Genomic DNA, 26,385 nt, shown 5'->3' with positions numbered 1-26,385 from the left:
CAGAAAATAATCGTTATGTGGGGGCAGTCACCAGAAAATAATCGTTACGTGGGGGCAGTCACCAGAAAATAATCGTTATGTGGGGGCAGTCACCAGAAAATAATAGTTATGTGGGGACAGTCACCAGAAAATAATCGTTATGTGGGGGCAGTCACCAGAAAATAATCGTTATGTGAGGACAGTCACCAGAAAATAATCGTTATGTGGGGGCAGTCACCAGAAAATAATCGTTATGTGGGGGCAGTCACCAGAAAATAATCGTTATGTGGGGACAGTCACCAGAAAATAAACCTGTACAAATAAAAAAAAATGCACTCACCTGGCCAGCCTCTGACGTGAGCTCCCCGACGTGCAACCAGCCTCCCTCGTGCAGCTCCTCCAGCGACGATCCTGCAGCGGAGCAGCCAGTTTCTCCCTCGCTGACAGGCAGAGTGCAGGGCTACGGGAAGATGGCGCCCAAAGCCCTGTACTGGAGACACAAATAGTCTCTAGTGCAGGGCTTCGGCAGCCATCTTGCCGTAGCCCTGCTCTGCCTCCGGGAGCCAGTCCCCGCAGTGCGCTGCGGGGATTTCAACACCTGGGGGGTCCAGGCCCCCGGGCCCCTCCCCCGCCTCTTTAGGAGGCGGGCCCGGTTGCCACAGCGACCCCTGCGACCGCGGGCCGTACGCCCATGAGCCCTACCTATTATATCCTTTATTCACTTCTGTTATCTTGCATGCTGGATTATGCAGAGAGACCTCTTACTTGTGTCCTGTCCTATTTGCCACAATTCCAGTTCCCCAACCCATCGTATCCTATATGCTCTAAAAGCATTTACATCACATTAGCCTATAGGCACAGATGTCCTGGCACCTTAGACTTCGCCCTCCATGAACCTACAAACCCCCTCTGAACTGCACCACAGGTGTGCCGGCTGTCCCAGCTGTCACTTCTCCCTTACTTCGCTTGCCCATCATAGCTACAGTTTCCCCTTAGCATTAGGTAGCCAGAGGTACCCTCAGTATTAAGTACGGTAGCTAATGGTGGCCCCAACTGAAGGGAAATCTGGTCAATGGAATGCAGAGAGCAGGGTGAGCAACCTCTCATTTACACTCTCATCAGGACTCTGCATAGGGAAGGAGGGAGGGAGGCGCTCGGAGAGGGGAGTGAGCCGTACTCCATCATCTGGCGCCTGTAGGCACGTGCCTACAGTGCCTTATGGTAAATCCGGCTCTGTTCTCTCCTGTTATACTGTAAGCTGGATTTCTTCCTAAACCTTTATTACTGAGTGTCCTCAGATGTACTTGCCTACCTAATACGGTGTACCATATGTTCCTCCTCTTATTATTACTGTTATCCCTAACCCCACTAGTGTTATGGGGCTGTACCTGCACAGAAAGCGGACACACTAACTGTTGAACTGATGATCGGGGACTGTTACTTGTTACTTGAGAAGGCCATATCTATACCACGACACCAGTCCGTAATTTTTTGTATTAATTGTTAATTTGTATGTGTTGTGCGTCTGTCCTCTTATACTATGTATGCGCCATGTGCACCAAAAACTATTCCGAGTATAGCTCTGCTGTACTTGTCGAAATAAAACTGTTTCTGATTCTTATAGAGTAATCTGTATTGTGTAAAGCAGCACTTTTTCTAGTTATTGTAGTGTTCAGGCAGGTCAATCCCACCCCTCAAATAAATCCCACCCCTCAAATAAATCCCACCCCTCAAATAAATCCCACCCCTCAAAAAATTTTTATTGTCACAGGAAACATTGTATTTTATTTTAGACACGCTGGCCCTTATTTAATTTGCCTTTTCTCCTGAGTTTTTTTCGTAGGTGATATTTGAACTCCTTATCAATAAAATGCCTTTTAAGCCATCGGCAAGCAAAACAATTCTCAGTATAATTTTGACGGTACTTTTTCCTCTACAGTTTTTGGTACTTTTTCAATTGCAGAGTGCTGAAAAGTTATTTTAAAAAGATGAAAAATGATAGCCTAGATGAAAAAAAGGGAATTGAATAAGAGCAACTCTGTGTTCTGATTATTTTATTCACATAATCATAACCTTTATTTAAGCATACAGTATATCATATATTTTTACAATTTTCCCAAACCCTTTGTTGCAGTAGAATCGTACTCCTCACCAATAGATTGGAGGAAATGAGGTGGGGGGTATTATCTTAATGCTGCTGAACAAACAGTTACTGGCATTCTGCAGTCACCTGACAAAAAGTGCAGGGAGAGAAGTGATTAACCTGACAGTTGCAAGTTAAATTACACTTGAAAAAATACCTTCTGTAAAAGATATAAACAAATGGCTACTTTCTTGACGACCCTAAAATGAACCACTTTCAGTACAGTTTTATAGGTTAGGTTCACATCTCACGTTTTTTTCTATAGACATCAGAGGTGTAGTATATCAGATTATAAATTATAGTATTCTGCTCTGACAAGGAAATCATTGCTCTGATGAAATATTGTACATGCATTTCTATAATCCATGTGTATTTTAGAGTCCAAGCCACGAGGAATTCTCAGATCTACCTGTGAGTGGCGCTATGATGCCTGTACCAGCGCCTGCTTCAGGACCTGCAGAGACCCGGCTGGAGAGCACTGTAGAAGCGTGCCAAAGTAAGTGATTATTATTATTCCTTCCAGAATGCTTCTTCTATGACCCACCATTTTTATAGGGAGCGCTACAGTGTGACACTAGGCCTGTTTTACTAAGGCATCTGCAGAGAACTCCAAGCAACTTCAGTGGAGATACTTTACGTGAACCTGGATGGGATTTGAAAAAAAATCAGCCACAGCATAATCTTGAGAGAGTGAGGACTCGAAAAGTCAGGGTTTTGGAGAGAAAGAGGTCATGGATGGTTGTAAGATTTGGATACGGCATGCACCAGCATCAACAAATCACTAATTCACATGCCTCTTAGGAAGCATGTACTAACATTGTTATTTACTCAATCCCTCCCCACTGGCATCTTTCCGTTCTTAGTAAAAAAAATGCTGTTGTGACACCACTACCTAAAAAAAAAAAAATCTCTAGATCCCACTGTACTCTCCCACTACCACCCTGTGTCACTTCTCCCATTTGCATCCAAATTACTTGAACATACAAAATACATGATGAACTAAGCTTTTTACAGCCACTACCATAATGGGGTCTTGTCAACTTTATATAGCGACTTCATTTTTGAGTCTTGTCTTTTTTAAATATGATTTCTATAATGGGGTTTTGTCTTTATATAGGGACTTCTTGTGACCTTTAAACTGAAACTCCTATAATGGAACCTTTTTATGTTTATATAGCAAATTCTATAATACTACTTTGTAAGCTTTATTTTGGGAATTCTATAATGGGTCTTTGTCATCGATATAGAAGAGTTTTTATAATAGGGCCTTGTCATCTTTAAATAGGGGAATCTGCAATGCAGCCATGTCACCTTCATACAGAGACTTCTATTATTGGGCCATGTCACCTCTAGGGACCTCTGTTATGGGAATTTAGCATTTTTATGTAAAAAATGTTACATATTAGTTTTTATCTTCTGTACTGTAATATCTTCCTGTGCCCTGCAGGGTAGAAGGCTGCATTCCACAATGTTCTCCAGAAATGGTGCTGGATGAAGTGACGGGCAAATGTGTCTACTTCCAGGACTGTGAGTATTACCACCTCGGTGACACACAATGGGCCTGATTTACTGAGGCAGAACTACAGACTGGCATAGCAGAACATAAAAACATGTCTCCCAACTCCTTATTGACTTAACAGTCATCCAACCAGTCTTTGGTCCAAAATAATGTTATCTTTGTAAAAAGCTTGATTCTCAACACTTTGGTGCCAACCTGAGCCTAAATTGTACACAAGCTTTTTAGAGGGTTCTTCCAATACACCTGTTCTCAGCCTGGCCTGAGCCCAGTGAGCCTAACATCTGATGATAATAATATTTAGATTAATATACAAGGTATATACTATATATCCATCTAGGGGTAGTCAGAAATGCCGATTTTTGATTCCCCTGTAATTCTGATTACCGAAAATGCTGATTACAGATTCTGTGGATTTCCAAAATCTGGATTCCGAGGAAAGTATTTTTTGTCATGTTAATAATGTTAGTTAATTATAATACTTCTGAGTATTGGAGCATTGCAGAATTTTACCATGGTAATCGGAATACCACAAACATTTTAGGCCAATCACATGACTCAAAAATACTTAGCATGCAAGTCTTGTGATTAGAGATGGCTCGAACCTCCGATTTTCAATTCGCGAACTTCCGCAAAAGTTTGCGAACCGGCGAACATCGCAAACCGCAATAGACTTCAATGGGCAGGCGAACTTGAATAGCTACAAACACTGTTTCTGACAAAAGTGATGGAAAAGATGTTTCAAGGGGTCTAAGACCTGGTGGGGGGCATGGCGGAGTGGGATACACGCCTAAAGTCCCTGGGAAAATTCCGGATTTGACGCAGAGCAGGGTTATAATCCTTAAAAGGCAGAAATCACATTGCATTCCTAAATTGGAGGCATAAAGTGCTTTAAAACATCTTGCGTGTGTATACATCAATCAGGTAGTGTAATTAGTGTACTGCTTCACACTGACACAACAAACTCACTGTGTAACGCACCGCAAACAGCTGTTTGTGTAGTGATGGCCGTGCTGGACTGGTGCGCACCATAGGGAGATGGCTCTTCCTCAGTGATGTCAGGTAATGTCTGACTGCCATTCATTCAACTGTGTGATAAACTTTCCATATTACTTTCTCAGTACCATGGTGACCATGGGTAACTGCCGCGGAATCCTGGTTCGATTCCAGTCCGGAGTGGGAGCCTGAGAAACGGCTACCACCACACTTCCAAGGAATGACCCAATGTGCTGTATAAGTAATGTACCTGCCCTGACCGTGCTTTGCAGATCAGGCATCTGTGGTCAGATGGACCCTTGACCCAATGCTGTGTGCCTAGAGATGGCACCACTTGCCTTTCAACATCAGTGTGCTGTGCCTGGCACAGTATAGCAATTATCAAGGGCCAGCTGCGACAGACAGGGCTGTATATGCAGTGCCAGTGGGCCACACAAAAAACAAACAAACACATCACAAGAACATTAGCTCTTAAAAGAGCTGTTTTGGTGGTGCTTTTCAGCAACAACTATCAGCAAGGAGCAAGCTAACAAGAGCCTAACTAAGCTTTCCCTATCTCTGCAGCAACCTCTCTTCCTTCTCTCACTAACACAGCAGCACACAGAGAACTTGGCCGATACTGCTGCCTTTTATAAGGGGGAATGGGGGCTCCAGGAGGGAGTGCAGCCTGATTGGCTGCCATGTGTCTTCTGACTGTCATGTAGAGGGTCAAAGTTTAGCCCAATGATGTGGTATAGGGGGCGGGTCAAACTCGTTAAAGGTTCGTGGTTCACCACGAAAGCGAACCCCTGGAATTGGCAAACCGTTCGGGCCATCTCTACTTGTGATTGGCCTAAAATTACCACGGTAATCCAGTTTGTGTGGAAAAATTCTGCATTCTCTGATTCTGTTCTGTTTTTCTAATTAAAAAAAAAGTGTGATTACATACATTTTTGTCTACAGGTATTGAGCCAGCAGTTGGGGTAACTGCATTGATTTACCCAACAAAACCAGAAGGACTGACTACTGAGACTACTGAAGCAGGTCCACAGACCACAGTTTCCATACCATCAACTGTCACATTACATAAAGTTTATACAGAGGGACATACCACCGTGGGAAATGTCACATCATCAATCACCACTTCTACACTGCTTTTGAGATCACCTGTAACTACATCTGCTGCAGAGGAATCCAGTTCTGCTGAGACACCAGAAGTGCCTGAGACCATTAGAACTGTAACAAAACATACCACTGGCAGTCATATCACATTAGCATTAAACATAACCGAATTAACTGCGGTTACAGCTCCAATAAGTCCTTCTCTGCATCCTGAAGTTGTAACCACAGTGATACACAGAACTCCCGCAACTTCCATAAAAACAGAGGCAACTTCAGAAGTTCCAACCACAAAGATTGTCTCATTGACACCAATAACAAGTGGAGCGATTACCGCAGCTACATCCTCTGCAGTCACTATTGTCCTGACCAAGCAGACTTCTCTCCTGGCACCAACAAATGTAACAAGCATGGGACTTCCTCCGCTGGTCACTACAGTCTTGACAAGTGAAAGGGCAACACCCACATCAATGACTCAGACAACGACAACTGCCTTCCCAGATCACACTACAAGCCCCAGATTTGTTCCTACAACCAGCGAGCCATACAAAGATCTGCATACCTCATCCACCACCTTGCTCTATCCTATGACAGGACCCAGCAGCACTAAATTTGACCATTCGCCGCCAGCATCAGAAGTATCATTAATACCGTCCACTGTGACACCAACACCCAGTTCCACCAGCACCCCGTATTCACTGGTTTCCAGCTCAGGGATAAAAGTGACACCGCTTTCCTCTACTGCTAAATTGACTGAAACAAGAAGACCTGCATTGCCATCTACCACACAAACCACCCTGATGACCACGCAGCTAGTGACTTTGGAATCTGAGCCCTCCAGCACAAGTATCTCACATACTAGGTCTGCAGCCACTGAGTTCATTGACAAGCCAAAGACGATTTCAGAAGTGTTAAGTGTCTCGTCAGTCAAGACCACTAAAGAGCCATCATATGTTGAAATCACAAAGTTAAAAGATACAAGTTCACTAGCTACCACAAAATACTCAACATCTACTGAACTCACGTCTGAGCCTGGAGGAACCATTCCTGGCACAACTTTGTCTTTACTTCCTTCACATTCCATACAGACAGCACCACAGACAGTTACAAGTAAATATTCTACTGTGTCCTCAGAGCCAACATCTACTCTAGTATCAGAAACCTCTGAAGTGAAGACAACTTTATCAACTACTGTCTCGACTCCTTCTGTAATATTTCAAACATCCACTACACCAAAGACTAAACCAACAGAGACGACTGAGGCTCTGAGCACATCTTCCACACTCGCTGCTCCTTTCACTTCTCAAGTCTCACTGTCCACATCTAGTATAGACATTCATTTGGCCACAAAGCCAAAGCCTCGGGTCACAGATGAGGAAATCACAACTCAAAGCTTAGAAGTAATTGGCCCTATTTCTAAACCCATCAACATAACCTCAACCACAGAGACACTTCTGACTTCCTCAACATACTCGATATCAACAACCAAAACACATGAACTTCCATCCACTGCCACGACCCTTGGAACTGTCAAACCTCATACAGAAGCCACAAGCACAAAAGAGTTCACAACTTCCATCCAGGAATTAAGTAACATTACGGGTTATTTAAAATCTATACCATATACCGAAAGAACATTGCTGCCGACTGACACCTTTGTGCATGATACAGCACCTCCCTCTGTACGCCCTCTCACGTCAGAGGGTGTGTCCGAGCGAACATCTCACACTGAGCTGGCACAAGCAACATTAATAAAGACATCAACAGCTCTGTCCACTAAAAATCTAACAACATATCTAATGTCATCCACATCCCGTTCTCCATCAGATGAAACCAGCACCTCTGTGTCTGTAATGACCCCTACATATCATGTAACTGAGACCTCAAGACTGACCAAGACCAGCAGTCAACAAACGTACTCCACCATTTCTATCTCATTATCTCCAGCTGTTTCCTATACTACAACACAATTAACAGGGCCTGTAACCACAAAGGGAAAGCCCTTGTTAACGGATGCAATTAACACCACACATATTCCCACTTCAGTGTCACCTTTAAGCACTGGGTCAACACCAGTTGGTCGTCCCACTGACTTCCCCCTCCTGCTCACTACAATGGCAGCCCTGCCTAACGTGACAGAATCTGTGAATGTGTCAGCGGGAAAAACAGAAAGCTTATTTGTGCCAAGAGAGAGCACAACTGAATGGAGATCTCTGTCAACAGCCAAAACCTATAAGACAACTAGTCAATTAATTTCTGCCTTTCAACCAACAGTTGCCTCTGAAACATTAGCCACTTATCAGCCAACAGTAAAGGAATCAACCTCTCCTGGGCCTGTCTTTAAAGAGACTCAGACCTCTTCTGTAACCATAATAAGAGATACAGTTTCAGGTACACCTCCACCTGCATATCTTTCATCTACAAAATCGTATCCTTTAGAGACCATGTCCTCTGGACAGCTAACATCACAGCAAGCTCTACAAACGGATATGGTAACCAACGTTACCCTGCTACCTGGTATGACACCTGAGATCACCCAGCTCCCAGGTGTGACATTGGAAATCACTCAGTTACCAGGTGTGCCCCCTGAGGTCACTCAGCAACCAGCTGGGCCCCCTGAAACCTCCCAGGTTCCTGCTGAAGTCACCAAGATCCCAGCTGTGTCCCCTAAAGTCACCCAGCTTCCAGCTGTTCCCCCTGAAGTCACCCACCTTCCAGGTTTGCCCCCTGAAGTCACCCAGCTCCCAGGCGTTACTCCTGAAGTCACTCAACAACCAGGTGTAGCACCTGAAGTTACAGAGCAGCCAGGCGTGACACACAAAACCACCGAGTTCCCTGGTGTGACGCCTAAAATCAGCCATCTCCCAGGTATAACACATAAAGTCACCCACATATCAGACGTGACAGCAGAAATTACTCAGTTTCCAAATGCTACAGAAAAAATCACTCAACTCCCAGGCATAGCACCAGAAGTTACCCATCTCCAAACTGTGACACTAGAAATCACCAAGTTCCCAAGTGTCACACCTGAAATCACTGAATTCCCAAGTCTAACAACTCAAGTCACCAAGCTTCCTCCTGTGACACATGAAGTCACCCAGCTTCCAAGTGTTGCTCTTGAAACTACCCAGCCTCTAGGTGTAGCACTTGAGACCACCCAGCTTCCAGGTATTGGACCTGAAGTCACCTTGCTCTCAAGTGTGACTCCTAAAATCACCCAGGTCCCTGGTATGACACCTGAAACCACTCGGCTCCTTAGTGTGACACCTGAAATCACCCATTTCCCAAGGGTGACAACCAGAATTACCAAGCTGCCTGGTGGGACAGCTGAAATTACCCAACTTCCTGGTTTTTCACCTGAAATTACCCATCTCCCAGGAGTGACAACGAAAATTACCCAGCCCCCAGGTGTGACACTTGAAACCACGTCGCTTCCAGGTGTGACACCTGAACTCACGCAACTTCCAGGTGTGACGTTAGGTATTACCGAGCTCCCAAGTGTGACACCTAGAACCACAAAACTCCTAAGTGTGCCACCTGCAATTACCCATCTTCCAGTTGTGACACCAGAAATTACCCAGTTCTCAGGTGTAACGCCTAAAACCACCCAGCTACCAGCTGTGACACCTGAAATCACCCAGCTCCCAGGTGTGACAACTAAAACAACTCAGGTCCTAGATGTGACACCTGAAATCACCCATCTCACAGCTTTGACACTTGAAGTGACCCAGTTCCCAGGTGTGACAATTAAAACCACCCAGCTCCCAGTTGTCACACCTGAAATCACACAGCTTTTAGGTGTGACAACTAAAATCACCCAGGTCCTAGATGTGACACCTGAAATTACCCATTTCACAGCGTTGACACCTGAAATGACACAGTTCCCAGGTGTGACATCTAAAACCACCCAGCCCCCAGCTGTCACACCTGAAATCACCCAGCTCCCAGGTGTGGCAACTAAAACCACCCAGGTCCTATATGTGACACCTGAAACCACCCAGCTCACAGCTTTGACACCTGAAATGACCCAGTTCACAGGTGTGACATCTAAAACCACCCAGGTCCTAGGTGTGACACCTGAAACCACCCAGCTCGCATATGTAACCACTAAAAGCACCCTGCTCTCAGATGTAACCTCTAAAACCACCCAGCCCCTGGATCTGACATTTGAAACCCCCCAGCTTTCAGGTGTGACACTTAAACCCACCCAGTTCCCAAGTGTCATACCTGAAATCACAAAACTTCCACCTAAAACCACCGAGCTTTTAGGTGTGACACCTAAAACTACCCAGCTCCCAAGTGTGACACCTAAAACAACCCAGCTCCCAGGTGTGACACCTAAAACTACCCAGCTCCCAGGTGTAACACCTAAAACTACCCAGCTCCCAGGGGTGACACCTAAAACTACCCAGCTCCCAGGTGTGACATCTAAAACTACCCAACTGACACCTGGAACCACCTCGCTCCTAAGTGTGGTACCTGAAACCACCCAGATCAAGGAGCCTGCACCTAAAACCACTGAGTTTCCAAGTGTGACAAGTAAAACCACCAAGCTCCCTGGTGTAACACCTGAAGTTTTACAATTCCAAACAACATTAGAGAAAATTTCTTCAGAAAAATCTGTCATCACCAAAGGATCAACTTCACTGTATCCAACAATACCACAGACTTCACAAACTGTCACACTGCCAACCCAAACCCACGTATCTGTTAATGCCAGTGGCACAACACTCAGTGAAGTTACTTCTCCGCCAATCACACACAGTGCGACAAACAGGACAAGCATTGCAACTTCTGAGCTTACCACCATTCTGGAGATTAAATCTTCCCAGATCCCACTAACCTCCACAACTGTGTCACTCTCCACAAGTACTGGGCGAGAGATAGAAACCACTTACCACACAGAGCTGACGGGTGTCATGGAAACCTCTGCAAAGATGACCGTTTCAGCCATGCTACCATCTCAGGAATCCGCAACACTCCAGGCCTGCATAGTAAGTAATATGCATATAATTATTGAGGTTCGCCAGACCTTCATACCATGCTGCTTCCGTTTCCTGATTTTCCCTTTATTTCTTGTAAAGTGTCTTACCTTACTAACTTCCTCTCTCACTCTTCTCTCCTTCACAACTTAATTTCCTACTTCATGTCCTAATATTTCATTCCTTCACAATTACCCTATGCTACTATTCCTATCCTCCCAGTATAGCTCATTACCTTACTACGGTAATTTCCCTTCTCTCCTTCCCTTCTCCAGAGCTCCCTACACTGCTGTTTACTTCCTCTCTTCTTTCCATTCTTCCAACAGCTTCCTATGTTACTCACCTACTCACTTTCATTTCCTTCAGAGCTTGCTACCCTTCTATTTCCTTCCTCTCCTTAACCTCATCTACAGCTCCTTACCTTACCCACTATTGATAATTCCTTTCCGTAAAATGCTTTCTTCTAAAACTTCTTATTTTACTATTTACTTATCTACGTTTACCTGTCAACAGAGGCGCTTATCGTGACCTTAAGACTGCACCAGGTACTCCTGTTCGTTATTGCCTGAAGAAGCGGGAATATACCCGCGAAATGCGTTGCACTGTATGTTGGAGTATATAAATAAATTTGTTTTTACGGGGAGATCAGTCCACCTCCGCCTCCCGAGGAATTTTAAAGTTTTTAGATATATTTTATTCTGTTGGCGCCCCTGTTCTCCTTACAATATCAGCATCCACCCCTGGTGGAGGGGTTGAATTCCCTTTCTTCTCCTAATCTACAGAGAGCGATATCTTAATCCTGAGTGAGGACAGGTCTAATCTCCTCACCTGCCTACACAGTGGTTGCCTAATTGGTAACCCTGACTTTTGAGTACATCTATCATATACTTTTCCATTTACCCAACACCCAACTTACTACACTATATTGGCCTCTCGGTGTCCCTTCTTTTTCTAATGCTTTACCATACTCACTTCTCTTCTTTACTTGCATGCATCATAATAGCTTCCTGCCTTAGTATTCCTTTCCATCTATTCCTCTACAGCATACATGTCAAACTCCGGCCCTCAGAGCCATTAAATGTAGCCCCCAATTGGTTCCCCCACTTTGCATTATGTTTGGTCCACTATAGACCATCAGGGAAGCTAAATTGGTGGTGAAGCCCCATAACACCAGCTAAACCATATGGGGGAGGTTGGGAAAGCACTAAACACTAGGGAACTGTATAGGGGAGGGTGGGGGCCACTAGACACCAGGGGACTGTATAGGGGAGAGAGGAGGACCACTAGACAGAGATGAACTGTATAGGGGTTGGAGGGGGCGCCATTAGACACCAGGGAACTTTATAAGGGAGGGAGGTGGCCAGTAGACATTGAGGTTGGCCCGCGACTAGGTTCCAGTGTTTAATTTCGTCCCACTTTGTATATGAGTTTGACACCCCTGCTCTACAGCTCATTACTTCCCTTTTTTGCATTGATTGTCTCCACAGATTTCTATCTTGATGTTTCTTTCCTTACCTTCCTGTATAGATCCTTTCTTTAATCACTGTCTTTACTTTCTTTCAACCTCCAAAGCTTCCTATCCTATTTTATCTTACCATTTCCTTTCTGTCCTTACCTTCTTTCAGGGACGGATTTCTGGGAAGGCCGCAAAGGCCCAGTACTTGGGCGGCTGCAGGCAAAGGGGCACCTGCTCATTAAGGAGGGGTTACTACATATGAAAAAAAAAGTGTGAAAGTGGGAAGCAACACATGAAAAGGATGTTCAAAGGACACGGATAATACACATGGAAGAGGGGGCTGCACATGGAATGGAAGGGGGACTACGGCACAGGAAAGGGAAGTCACCACTTACTTGGCTTAGGGGGACAAAAAGATTAAACCCGACCTTGCCTTCTCTACAGCCCTTTACTTTACCCACTTTCCTAGGAAACAAAGATAGGCACACCAAGAGCCAAATATAGTGTAGTATGTACTGGTAATATTAGATGAAGTTGGTAGGGTAAATACAAATATACTCACAAAGCAGGGTTACCGCAAAGCCAACCGCTATAATAGCAGGTGGGGAGATTAGACCTGACCCCCTCAGGATTAAGAAGTCGCTCTCCGTAGATCAGGGATGACACCCCTCCACAAATGGTGGACTTAGAACAATGTAACAGGGATACAGAGGAGGCAGTGGTGGACTTACCTCCTCCAAACAGACACAAGACATGGCAGCAAAGTCCAGCAGAACAAATTTATTTACATACTCCAGGGGGAAATGCAATGTGATTCGCAGGTATGACCCTGCCCCATCAGGCAATAGGTAGGATAGGTACAGTGCAGGTCTGTAGCTGGGCGAAGAGCCTCTACACCTACTACACCTAAATTTGTTCTGCTGGACTTTGTTGGCATGTCTTGTGTCTGTTTGGAGGGGGTGGGTTCACCACTGACTCCACAAATTTTAAACTTTTTAGACATTTTTATTCGTCTGGTCAGTGTTGCCAACCTTTCACGTTATTTTTTACTGACAAATACCTAAAAATTTACTGACAAAAGATTTTTTTTACTGACAAAACACCCTGCGTAGCGCGGCGCGCCGAAAAATGGGCGTGGCCACGCAACAGAATGTGGGTGTGGTCATGGGTGGGGCCAAATATACATGATTTTTATATTGCTGTGAAAGGTCTGCCAGGGAAGTTTGAGCTCTGCCATAGTGTTTCCCCCCCTTCCCCCAAAATACATGTAATCTTACAGCATTTCACCAAAAATCCACGTAATTTGGCAGAGGTTCTTCCAAAATACAGATAATATGGCAGTGGTTCCCAAAAAATAGATGTAATCTGGCAGCAGCGATTCCCCCAACATACACATAGTCTGGCAGCAGTTCCCCAAAATACATTTAATCTGACAGCAGTGGTTCCCCAAAAATAGGTAGCCCCAGGTCTATAGGTGTCTCCAGAATAGGTGGCCAGGGGTATAGATGTCCCCAGAACAGGTAGCCAAGGGGAGAGATGTCCCCAGAACAGGTAGCCAGGGGTATATGTGCCCAGTATATGTAGGCAGGGGTACAGGGCCGGTTCTAGACTGGCACATATGAGGGGGCAGTCAAATGGGTAGGGGGCAACATGTTCGAGGAAATTTGCGGCAACTAAAGTGGGCATGGCAAGTAAATGCACATAATGAGAGACAGCGTTTCACCAGTAAATGCACATAAGAGACAGCCTTTCACCAGTAAATGCACGTAATGACAGACAGCTTTTCACCAGTAAATGCACATAAGAGACCGCCTTTCACCAGTAAATGCACGTAATGACAGACAGCTTTTCACCAGTGAATGCACGTAATGAGAGACAGCTTTTCACCAGTAAATGCACGTAATGAGAGACAGCTTTTCACCAGTAAATGCACGTAATGAGAGACAGCTTTTAACCAGTAAATGAACATAAGAGACAGCTTTTCACCAGTAAATGCACATAAGAGACAGCTTTTCACCAGTAAATGCACATAAGAGACAGCTTTGCACCAGTAAATGCACATAATAAGAGACAGCTTTGCACCAGTAAATGCACATAATAAGAGACAGAATTTCACTAGTAAATGCACATAATAAGAGACAGCTTTTCACCAGTAAATGCACATAAGAGACAGCTTTTCACCAGTAAATGCACATAATAAGAGACAGCTTTGCACCAGTAAATGCACATAATAAGAGACAGCATTTCACCAGTAAATGCACATAATAAGAAACAGCTTTTCACCAGTAAATGCACATAAGAGACAGCTTTTCACCAGTAAATGCACATAATGGCAAACAGCCAGCGTCCTCAGTATATGTAGCCAGCAGATATATGTGCCCAGTATATGTAACCAGAGGTATATGTCCCCAGTATATGTAGGCAGGGTTATATGTGCCCAGTAGATGTAGCCAGAGGTATATGTGCCCAGTAGATGTAGCCAGGGTTATATGTGCCCAGTAGATGTAGCCAGGGTTATATGTGCCCAGTAGATGTAGCCAGGGTTATATATGCCCAGTAGATGTAGCCAGGGTTATATGTGCCCAGTAGATGTAGCCAGGGTTATATATGCCCAGTAGATGTAGCCAGGGTTATATGTGCCCAGTAGATGTAGCCAGAGGTATATGTGCCCAGTAGATGTAGCCAGAGGTATATGTGCCCAGTAGATGTAGCCAGAGGTATATGTGCCCAGTAGATGTATCCAGGGTTATATGTGCCCAGTAGATGTAGCCAGAGGTATATGTGCCCAGTAGATGTAGCCAGGGGATATATGTGCCCAGTAGATGTAGCCAGGGGGTATATGTGCCCAGTAGATGTAGCCAGGGGGTATATGTGCCCAGTAGATGTATCCAGGGTTATATGTGCCCAGTAGATGTAGCCAGGGTTATATGTGCCCAGTAGATGTAGCCAGAGGTATATGTGCCCAGTAGATGTAGCCAGAGGTATATGTGCCCAGTAGATGTAGCCAGAGGTATATGTGCCCAGTAGATGTAGCCAGGGTTATATGTGCCCAGTAGATGTAGCCAGGGTTATATGTGCCCAGTAGATGTAGCCAGGGTTATATGTGCCCAGTAGATGTAGCTAGGGTTATATGTGCCCAGTAGATGTAGCCAGAGGTATATGTGCCCAGTAGATGTAGCCAGGGGGTATATGTGCCCAGTAGATGTAGCCAGGGGGTATATGTGCCCAGCAGATGTAGCCAGGGGGTATATGTGCCCAGTAGATGTATCCAGGGTTATATGTGCCCAGTAGATGTAGCCAGGGTTATATGTGCCCAGTAGATGTAGCCAGAGGTATATGTGCCCAGTAGATGTAGCCAGAGGTATATGTGCCCAGTAGATGTAGCCAGGGTTATATGTGCCCAGTAGATGTAGCCAGGGTTATATGTGCCCAGTAGATGTAGCCAGGGTTATATGTGCCCAGTAGATGTAGCCAGATGTATATGTGCCCAGTAGATGTAGCCAGATGTATATGTGCCCAGTAGATGTAGCCAGATGTATATGTGCCCAGTAGATGTAGCCAGATGTATATGTGCCCAGTAGATGTAGCCAGATGTATATGTGCCCAGTAGATGTAGCCAGATGTACAGTATATGTGCCCAGTAGATGTAGCCAGGGGGTATATGTGCCCAGTAGATGTAGCCAGAGGTTATATGTGCCCAGTAGATGTAGCCAGATGTATATGTGCCCAATGCCGATGGGTAGCCAGGTGACCCGGCTCCAAAGCAGGAGGGGAGCAGCTCGCTATCCCCTCCTGAACTAAGTGACGAGTGGCAGGCGGCAGCGAGCGGAACTTACCTGCGTCTTCTCTCGTCGCCGGCGCGGGATGATTTGCCGCTACTCTGGTCTGGTCCAGACCAGAGCAGCAGAACTTCCGGCGCAGGAGCGAGACGGAAGGTAAGTCCTGCCCGCTGCCAAGCGCCACTGCCAGTCACTTAGGAGGGGGACAGTCAGCGAGGGAGGGAGAGCACAAAGGTGAGAGAAGGGGGGGAGATTGCCCCCCTTCTCCACCGCTGCCCACAGCTCTTCCTCCACTGCGCTGCTGTCCTGCAACAGAGTGGGCGGCCAATCGGCCGCCCTTTTACGGACGCTGCTGAATTCCTTACGGAATTCACGGGCAGCTCAATTTGTATCTAAAATTACGGGCTGCCCGTAAATTTACGGGCGGTTGGCAACACTGCGTCTGGTGCCTCTGTATCCCTGTTACATTACCCACTTTGCTGCTCCTCTTACCTCTTCCAAAGCTTCACCCCTTACTTCCTTTCCTGCACAGCTTCCAGCCCTCATAACTTGTTGTTAGCTGCATATTACATGCCTGCTTTATGTTCTACATGCATTAGTAATTGACAAAGTTCCAGACCACAGAGGCTGAGATGACCCTGTGGAACCACAACTAAAGATTTTGTGTTCTCTTGCAGCCATACACAGAAAATGAGTGTATCAAACACATTTGTGTGGACGGACAGCTAATCCAGGTCAATAAGTCCCAGCATTGTCCATATAACGTGACTCAGCCCAGCTGCGGCCTCCTTGGATTTGCAGTGCGGATAAATGGAGACCGATGTTGTCCCAAGTGGGAGTGCGCATGTGAGTATCAGTACATGGGTAGGACTGTTTCATGAGCCATACAAAATATACAGTTTAGACAGGGCTGGAACCGTAAATGTTCTATGAGGGAATACACTTTTCTAAAGTGTAGATATAACTGGATAAGAACATTTTCCTTGGATAACCAATACCGGGTGTAGGATTGTATCGATGAGGCACATGGCAGAAAAACAACCTATAGATTAGACCAGGAAGTGTTCTGTGATGCACAGTAGTGAAAGAATTGAAGCACAGAGCAGAGGACCTGTCCATATATTAAACTTAGGAATGTTCTGAGAAGCCCAGTAGATATGCCCCATGTGAGAATGTGTTGGAGGACATTCCATGAGGTGGGGGACTGCTCACCTGTGTGGAGTTTGGCATTGAAAATAAACTTTACATATGGCTTGCTTTTAGTTTTGGAAGTGGGAAGATTCCAAGAGGCAAAATATTATTAATATACCTTATATACTCACATATAAGCCTAATTTTTCAGCACAAAAATGTGCTGAAAAGTGAATCCCCTCGGCTTATATGCGAGTCAGTGGAGCAGAACAGATGGTGGAGCAGTGTTTGTTACTGGCAAAGGAGAGTAAGGATTGAGCAAGGATTGTGCACTAGTGATCTTGCTCTTACCAGCTGGCTCCCTGCTGTGTCCATACCCCAATCCCCTGCAACATGGTGTGCAAAGTATGCTGCTCAAGACTACCTGTGTCCCCTGGCTTGTGGAGTGGAGCGTGCAAGCAACATGTGGGCGATGCAATGATTCTTCTTGTGTGACAATCGCTTTGTCTCATATCTATGATGCCATCTGTATCATCCTTGGGGCACATCTGGCTATGGGGAGTGGGGCTGACTTGTACTGGGGTCACATCTGTCTACTGTGGAGGAGGCTTATACCCGCTTCAATTACTTTTCCTTGGTTTCGGAGGGAAAAATGGGTACCTCAGCTTATACGTGTGTATATACGGTATGTATAAGCAGAGGATGTTTGATCAGGCACAATAAAATTGACCTTTTTAGAGCCGGTACCAGGGAATATTCTGTAAAGAAGACGCAGTATGGACAAGGCAATGTACTATGAGACCCAAGTAAAATGTATGTAGTGAATGAATGATGCTGTGTGCATTAGTGTTACGGGGGTCTTTGGAGAAACAATGATTGTAACTCCATATTAGTCTGTGCCTAGGATGTGTTGTAGTGCAGATGTTGTGCATACCACTAGTAGTGGTTGGTGGTGTTCAAATTCTGCATATTGAATTCAGAACACTTGATAGTGCTGAGCATCATACTTCAGCGCCATCTCAGTACTGAACAAGCGGACAGGATCATGGAAAGTCCACTTACTTGCACTACCCGATGCGTTTCACATGAGTCAGATACTTCCTCCTTCCAGTGTTGGAAGGAGGAAGCATCAAAATTACATGAAACGCGCCCTGAAGCAAAAGTAAGTGAATTCTCCCTGGCCCTGTCCACTTGTTAGGTGACTTAAATGGTGCTGACTTGTGGTGTATGGCAGTATCCAGTGTTCCAAATACCTACTACTATGACAACTGTTTTGTAGTGTTTTCTGCATGTAGTCTTCCCTATAGCGATATATATAAAAGGATAGCCCTCTTACAAAAACAAGCTCCTGTGCAATGGCTGCTATCCACGGAACACCACTGGGGATGTTTCAGGTGCTATCAAAGTAGATGCAACTAGCACAAGGAGTAAAAGCAAATCTTTTAACACTTTATGGCATGAAAATGGATGTGCTGCCATATCCAAAATAGCAGCTTGTTCAGCCATCTGTTGCTACTACTGTTATGTTTTATATAGAGCTATAATTCACTGTCTTTCGCGTCTATGGAGATACATTTTTCTTGCCTTTTTTTTTTCGATTGAAGACTAAAATAATGTTGTTTACTTCTGCTGGTTGCATGTACTTTGATGGCAAGCCATTTTCCCATCACCTTTTTTTCTTGGTAGTGAAATAAGGAATAGCGATGAGCACAAATTTTGCATAATCATAATTTTGCATTGTAATTTGCAATTGCAATGTAAAATCGTAATGCGAAATTTCTGGCAAAATCGTAATTCATTTTGTTACGTAATCAGGAACCGTAAGTTTGCAATGCCGCTTCATTTTCGCATAATTTTGTGCTGATTTATATGGTTAATAGCAATGTCCCCATACATGCCGTCACCACCAAACTCATTTTTCTGAGTTTAAAAAACATTTTGCATTTGCATTTTTAAAAATCTATTTTTATCAAACACTACAATTCTTTTTTTGACTTGTTCCCACTATTTTCCTAAAATTAAAGGGGCACTACAGCGAACAATTGTAAAATTTAAAATATGTGCAAACATATACAAATAGGAAGTATGTTTCTTCCAGAGTAAAATGAGCCATAAATTACTTTTCTCCTATGTTGCTGTCACTTACAGTAGGTAATAGACAGAATCGACAGGTTTTGGACTAGTCCATCTCTTCATAGGGGATTCTCAGCATTGCTTTTATTCTCTATAAAGATATTTATAAAGATATTCCCTAAAAGGATTTAAACAATGATGCTGGCCAGCTTCCCTGCTCCCTACACAGTTTTTTGGCAGTTGGACAGAGCAACTGCCTTTCACTATGCGCTTTTAAAAATAAATATATCCCTGAGAAGCCCCTATAAAGAGATGGACTAGTCCAAAGCCTGTCACTTTTGTCAGATCTGTCAGACAACCTACTGTAAGTGACAGCAACATAGGAGAAAAGTAATTTATGGCTCATTTTACTCTGGAGAACACGTACTTCTTATTTGTATATGTTTGCACATAGTTTAAATTTTAGTTTTTCGCTGTAGTGCCCCTTTAAGCAACTTTGGTGATGATAGCATGTACAGGGGCTTTGCTACTAACCACTTAAATGGGCAAGAAATGATGCAAAATGATGAATGCTCTATACAAAATCAATTAAATGTCCAAATCGTAATTACTTATGGCCGTAATTGTGAACATTTACGCAAAATGTCATGTAAGCATAATTAGCAGATTACAGTCATCGCTAATAAGGAATATATGAAGCATACCACAGCTTCTGATTGGCCCCTTCATCTTCTCATTATGGAAATGTGTATGTATATCTTGATATAGAAGTTAAATATCCGCTTTACTCCTTTTCAGGTCGCTGCTCCCTCTTCTCAGACCTCAGTTTTGCCACATTTGATGGGCAATATTTAGCTCTATACAAAGAAGCTTCATATATTGTAACCTTGACCGAGGATGAGTCCATAACAGTGCAGGTGTCGAGGTGTCACCATACAGTACTGGTAAGACAATAAATGAATCATAAAATAACTGTATCTTGTGTTCCTCTCTTTCTCATGACAAATTCTATTGCGGTGTGGTGGTGGTGATCCATGTATTGATGAGGTCCATCTCAGCAGACCTGCCAATCCTACATTGTGAATTGTTCCCACTGCATTGAATCGGACTTTTGCATTGCTGTATACCGACTGCATGGACCTTCCTTTAGTTGTGTAGACGCTACCTTCTAGTGATAGAATCGTTTTGTATTTGGAAGGAGCTGCTCCAACTCTTTATGTGATATTGGTCTAGATATCAACATTCATTGGATTAGGGCTGTGGTGTAGCGCTATCTCTGTAATTTTAAATTCTATTACGTTGGTTTTCATGCAGGGAAATGTGAGTGACATCACCCTGTGCTTATCCATGCTGGAATTAACTTATCTATCACATCAGATCATCATTGATCGCCTCAGCAGGAAGGTAAGTGTCTAACGCAATCAAAAAAATGCTTTTCTTTAGATGTCTTAGTTTTTGTTTCTGCTGATTATCATCTCTCTTATGGAATCAGGCTTCTTTTTATCAACAGAGGTCGCCTGTGCCTGCTGGGTTTTATACACAGAACAGGTGGGGAATTTAGCAAGTTGTACCAAAAGCAGGTGCTTTTCAAGAGTAAATCCTGCTTCTACTTATGTAGCAACGCTTTTGCAGTGACGTTTCTGTAACTGTCTGCGGGTTGCAGCTGCGTTTTTGTGACCTCGAGGAATGGACCTTCAACATTTTTAGCCATTTATTTAGGAAATGTTTATTACAGTAAAAGTGGAATGTATTGCCACAGGAAGTAGTCTATATGTGTGTTTAAGGGGGTTTAGATGCTTTCTGTGCGTTGGATACGACATACATGGCTATAATTACTAGGTAATTCCTGGTGGTGTTGATCCAGGGAGTTTATCTGATTGCCATGTGGAGTGGGGAACGATTTTTTTTCCTTTTGAGGCTAATTGGACCATGACTTTTATGGTTTTTTCGCGTTCCTCTTGATCATCAGGAATATGTTAGGGCGCAGGCTAGCTCTGTACCTTATTTTCTGGTTGAACTTGATGTACGTATGTCATTTTTTTTACCCAAATAACCTTGTAACTATGTCCTACAGCAGCATTTTCAATCAGGGTACAGACTATGTTGGGGGCTTTACACAAAGCCAGGAGTCTACAACTTGGTGGGCATTCCTCCAGCCATCCATAGCTGCCAACAGAGGGACCAGGAGAGATAGGACGAGCACACAGTCGCCAAAAACTAGTGATTAACAGTTCATGACAATGCAAAGGAAATCCTTACCAGTCAATGAAATGAAAACTTTTTCCAGTTGATGCAAATTATATGTTAATTTACTGCCAAGGTATGCAGCTTAGAACTGAACCTGTCAAATGCAGTGACTGATAAGTTGAATACTGTATTTTTTGGACTATTTTGGACTCATTTTTTCTCCCACAAAAATGTGGAATTTAAGTCACTGCGTCTTATGCTGGGTACACACCATGTGTTTTCCCGCTCGATCCGCGGGTCGATTGGGATTGATTTGACTATTTCCGACGTGCTCGATTCAGGCTTCGATCATTCCTGCCATCGATTTGCATGTTAAGTATGCAAAATCGACGGCAGGAACGATCGAAGCCCGAATCGAGCACTTCGGAAATAGTCGAATCAATCCCGATCGACCTGCGGATCGAGCGGGAAAACGCACAGGGCCGGATTTGTGCTCTTTACCGCCCAAGACCACTGTCACCAGACCGCCCCCCTTAAGTACAGGTAGCGAGATGATCCCTTCCCCCCTTCCCTCCAGTATAGGTAGCCAGATGACCCCTCCCTTCCTTCCCTCTAGTATAGATAGCCTGATGATCCCCCCAGTATAGGTAGCCAGATGACCCCTCCCCCTTTCCCTCCAGTATAGGTAGCCAGATGACCCCTCCCTTCCTTCCCTCTAGTATAGATAGCCTGATGATCCCCCCAGTATAGGTAGCCAGATGACCCCTCCCCCTTTCCCTCCAGTATAGGTAGCCAGATGACTCCCTTAATCCCTCCTTTTCCCACCCCCTGCTTTCAGTATAGGTAGTGAGCTCGCCTTCACACTGCAGCAGCCATCAGAGTCACTCATTTTTCCACATGTCTCCAGTGTAGAAGCTTCCTCTTACTTTTCGTCTCCAATGCTGCCCAAGTCCACAATGCAAACGTGCACAGAGAGCAAGGTGGCTGCTGCACAGGCAGCTGGCAGCAGAGTGCCGTGTTCAGGCACTCGCCTGATGTCCCTACATTGCAGCATTTGCAAGCTTGCAAATGCTGCACCAGTTTAGCCTGGTACTTTGGTGCCCTTGTTCCTGTGGTGCCCTAGGCCATGGCCTATTTGGTCTTGGCCTAAATCCGGCCCTGAAAACGCATGGTGTGTACCCAGCATTATAGTCCAAATGCAAGAAGTTCCTGACTTGTGAGAGCCTGCCAATGTGAACCCCAATGGGGACACAAAGGGGCATAGAAGAGGAGGACACACGAAGGACAGAGACGGACACATTGGGGGACACAGGAGGACACAAAGGGGACAGAGGAGGACACAGGGAGACACAAGAGGTATAAGGGGGCATGAGGTACATATGTTTGCATAAATTTAACATATAATTTGCTTCAACTTCAAAATTATTAGCATCTCATTGACAACCTCTAACTAGTGGTCATCACTATGCTTCTATCAATTGCTGCAGTGTTTATGAGGGAATATATTTCTCAGGGAAAATGTTAAAACATCATGCCCGCTGTTTCTGATATTCTTTGGGGCATTTGGAGCCCCCAAGGTATGGGACTTTGCCCCCCTAGCAATACCAGCTCATGTAGTCCATAACATTAGAACGTTCTCGGCAAAATGAAAGGGTTAAAGAGATTTGGGGGTAGTCCCTCCCACAAATCCCCTCCTTCCCCTGCAGTACATTGTTGTTCTAATGGTAAGGCTATAGGACTGGTCATCACCACATCCTGTGTCCAGAAAGAGTTGGGATTAACAGTATGGGGGGAATTACGTAGGTTCTGGAGGCCCCATTTTAAAAAGTTGACCTCCAGACATCTGTCCCTTTCCAAGTAAATAAGTCACATTTATGGTCCTCACATATTTATTATGAAAGGTAAAAAAGTAAAAAAATGCACTGTGAAGAAAATTGATTTTAATCTATAGTAATCATTTCAAAGTTGGCCAATTTGTTTATGTATGTCCTTCCATCCCATGCACACCCCCTTATGTCTCACCAGGCTCTGATTGGCTGCATAACTGTCTCCCTCTGCCCTACACATGCCCGACTGCAGCCCCACCTGGCTGTGATTGGCCATGAGGCTGTTTTAATGGTGGTCATGCTGTGGGGTGGCCCGGGCATGTGAGGGGATGGCGTGTGTCCAACGGGATGGTGCGCATGCGTATGGCAAGAGCGACGTCCAGAGAGATGGTGCGCATGCTCCTGCTTCGCACAAAACATATGTATAATAACTGTACTATTATTATATAAATGTATTATAACTGTATTATGTAATGAAGATAGTGACATATGTATAATAACTGTATTATGAAATGAAGATGGTGATGTAACGGATTTTGGTAAATGTGATGTGTCATTCAGCACAGCCTCTTTCTTGCAGGTGATGGTGAATTCAAGGATTGCCTGGCCAATGGTCAGAAAATATGGATATAGAATTCTGGATACAGGAAATATGTATTTAATCGACACTCCTTCGAACGTTAAGATTCAATGGTTTCACAGTACTGGTCTCATGATAATTGAGTCCAACTCCACCAGTAAGCTGTCGTCAATGGGACTGTGCGGTGAGTAAGTGTATCTTGCCCTGTCTTCATGCACTACACACTATGTAATACTGGGGACAAAATGGCAGGCTTATCTGGCAAATCAGCAGAATTTAGCAAGAGCACTGGTGATCGGTGAACGGGGTCGGTTCTCGGATCAATGGGGCCCTGGGCAACAATGACATGCGGTCCTCCTAACCCCTATTACCCTGTAAGTGGCATTTGGCCCTTTATGTTTCTGCCCTGCACGGGGCCCCAAAGCCAGCTATCAGACCCCTCAGGCTGGCGCCTTTTCTCAGTGACATGGCACATGTAACTCACTTGACATACCGCCGGGTCAATGAGAAGACGTGGCCAGCGAGGATGAAGGCGGGGAGCATGCAGACTCATGGAGGAGTACCGGCCAGACAGGTGAGTCGCTCCACTGCTGAATTCTCTCCAGGGGCCCCGGAATGTCTAAGAGCCCAGATTTTCTAGCCTAATGCTAGGGTACACAGAGATTTGTAGTTTAAAGCAAACATGAAGTGGAAATAAAACTTATGATATAAAGAATTGTATGTGTAGTACGGATAATGAATAGAACATTACCTGAAAATAGGATCTCCCAGAAAATAAGCCCTAGTTTAGATTTGCTTGAAATATAAGCCCTCCCCCCCCCCCAAATAAGCCCTGGCTTACTGTGAGGTGGGCAGCTCACTGACCACCCAATGTAACCCCTTGCTGCCCCCCTCCCTTCCGCTGCAGAGTGGCGAGAGGAGCATTAACTGTACAGCAGAAGAAACTCACCAGCTTCCGGCGTGCCAGCGTTAACATCTCTCCTCAGCAGCACCCGGCTTCCTCTCCTTGACAACAGCGGCTCTTGTCATGTCTCACACGGACATACCACTGCGTCACATGACAAGAACCGCTGTTGTCCACAAGGATGAAGCTAGGCGCTGCTGAGGAGAGGTATTAGCGCTGGCACATCAAAAGTGGGTGAGCTTCTTCTGCTGTAATGTTCCGCTCGCCACTCGGCAGAGGGAGGGAGGGAAGGACTATACTGGGCTGGAGGCTGACACTGTGTTTGCAGCTGAGTTTCCCTATGTCAGCCATCAGTCAGGTGCCGTGTTGGAATAGATACCTCTTTACTAATCAAATTCATTTTGGTCTTTTATGACTGTACATATTATCTGGTTAAGATAATTCTCTATGCTTTGTAAAGGCCTGACGAAGGGTCAATAACCCGAAACGGACTAGTGTCGTCGCCTGAACTAAAATTACCTTTTTTCATCAAACAAAGCACACAGTGTCTATGATCTGCTTTTTGTATTGCTTTTTATATGTCTGTACCACAAATTCTTTTGCTGCTTTACAAAGAATTTTTCTACCTTTTTGAAGAAGAAAAATAATTTTTTGTGAATATAATAAAGTGTGAAACTAAAATTTTGGAAACAGATCGCTATTTTGTGGGGACATCTGAGGGCACATCTGACTGCTGAGAGCACATGGCGTCACCCCTCAAAATTATAAGCCCTCCCCGAAAATATGCCCTAGCACATCTTTTGGGGATAAAATTAATTTAAGACAGTATCTAAGTTCTGTGGAAACATGGTAGTAGCAAAGAAGAGTCTTATATTTTTCTTTTCAGTTATATACCTATTTTATGTACCTTTTTTTTTTAAAAACATTGCATCATTCTGTAATATTTGTAGTTTATAAACTACACTCTCTCTTTTAAGCTATAAAACAAAGCAGAAATAATGACCCTACAGTGAAACCTCATCTCAAGCTGTCTCTAGTAGTTTTGCTTTTTAAGTGCTTTAGAAAACAGGATTGTATTCGACCCAGTGGGTGGAATAGCCCAGAGAAGCTCTTTTGCATAGACAACTGACTTTCTTTTAACTCTTCCTGTTCTGGAAATAGTATGAGACTCTTTTCTTTGCTACTAATGTTCTATTTCTTAGCTGTACTACACATCCAATTCATTATCTCATAAGTTTGTTATTGCTTCAGGTTAGCTGTAACTGAATTATCTGGGAGTGTTCATTCTTACTATATAAGGTCAGTTGTAATTAGCAACATTCCAATCATTTATCTTTACTGTCCATTGATAGGAAGACCTCCGCTATGAATAGGAGAATCCCCACACTCAGCGCCATATGATGCTCTCTTGGCTATTTGCAGGCTCCTCGCCATAGAATTATTATTCCTGAGAAGTGGTGAAAATGGGTATTTACTCTTTCCACCAATTATTTGGTGGCTTTCGCCATTTCCTGGAGTTGAAGTGTGAATACCAGAGGTGGACTTTGTAGACAAAACAGTTTCTGTAAACTCCCAGTGGCGTTAATTATCCTCTCTCCAGAAACAAGTGTCTAGTGTGCTGGGGCTCCGTCCTGTTTCACTCTATCAGTGGCACCTTCTTCCTGTGTCATTAAAGAGCAACCAAACTAACTTTGACCATATTGTACCCTCAGCAATATAAATAGATAATGCTACA

At 44.4% G+C, this 26,385-nt stretch overlaps 1 protein-coding gene across 1 annotated transcript in view; it reads left to right on the top strand.

Annotated features, from left to right (window-relative positions):
* Positions 1–26,385, top strand: part of LOC137537950 (mucin-2-like) — a 343,213-nt gene that overhangs the window by 187,854 nt on the left and 128,974 nt on the right. The window contains exons 35-41 of the mRNA XM_068259877.1: positions 2,501–2,618; positions 3,570–3,649; positions 5,577–10,726; positions 16,627–16,795; positions 19,952–20,097; positions 20,468–20,557; positions 23,747–23,930. Of these exons, the coding sequence (XP_068115978.1) occupies positions 2,501–2,618; positions 3,570–3,649; positions 5,577–10,726; positions 16,627–16,795; positions 19,952–20,097; positions 20,468–20,557; positions 23,747–23,930 (5,937 nt within the window). The remainder of the gene's footprint in view (positions 1–2,500; positions 2,619–3,569; positions 3,650–5,576; positions 10,727–16,626; positions 16,796–19,951; positions 20,098–20,467; positions 20,558–23,746; positions 23,931–26,385) is intronic.

The sequence above is a fragment of the Hyperolius riggenbachi genome, chromosome 11, assembly GCF_040937935.1.
Source record: "Hyperolius riggenbachi isolate aHypRig1 chromosome 11, aHypRig1.pri, whole genome shotgun sequence".
Classification (NCBI taxonomy): Eukaryota; Metazoa; Chordata; class Amphibia; order Anura; family Hyperoliidae; genus Hyperolius; species Hyperolius riggenbachi.
Note: the sequence above shows the minus strand (reverse complement) of the source record. Positions and strands in the feature narration are given on the sequence as shown.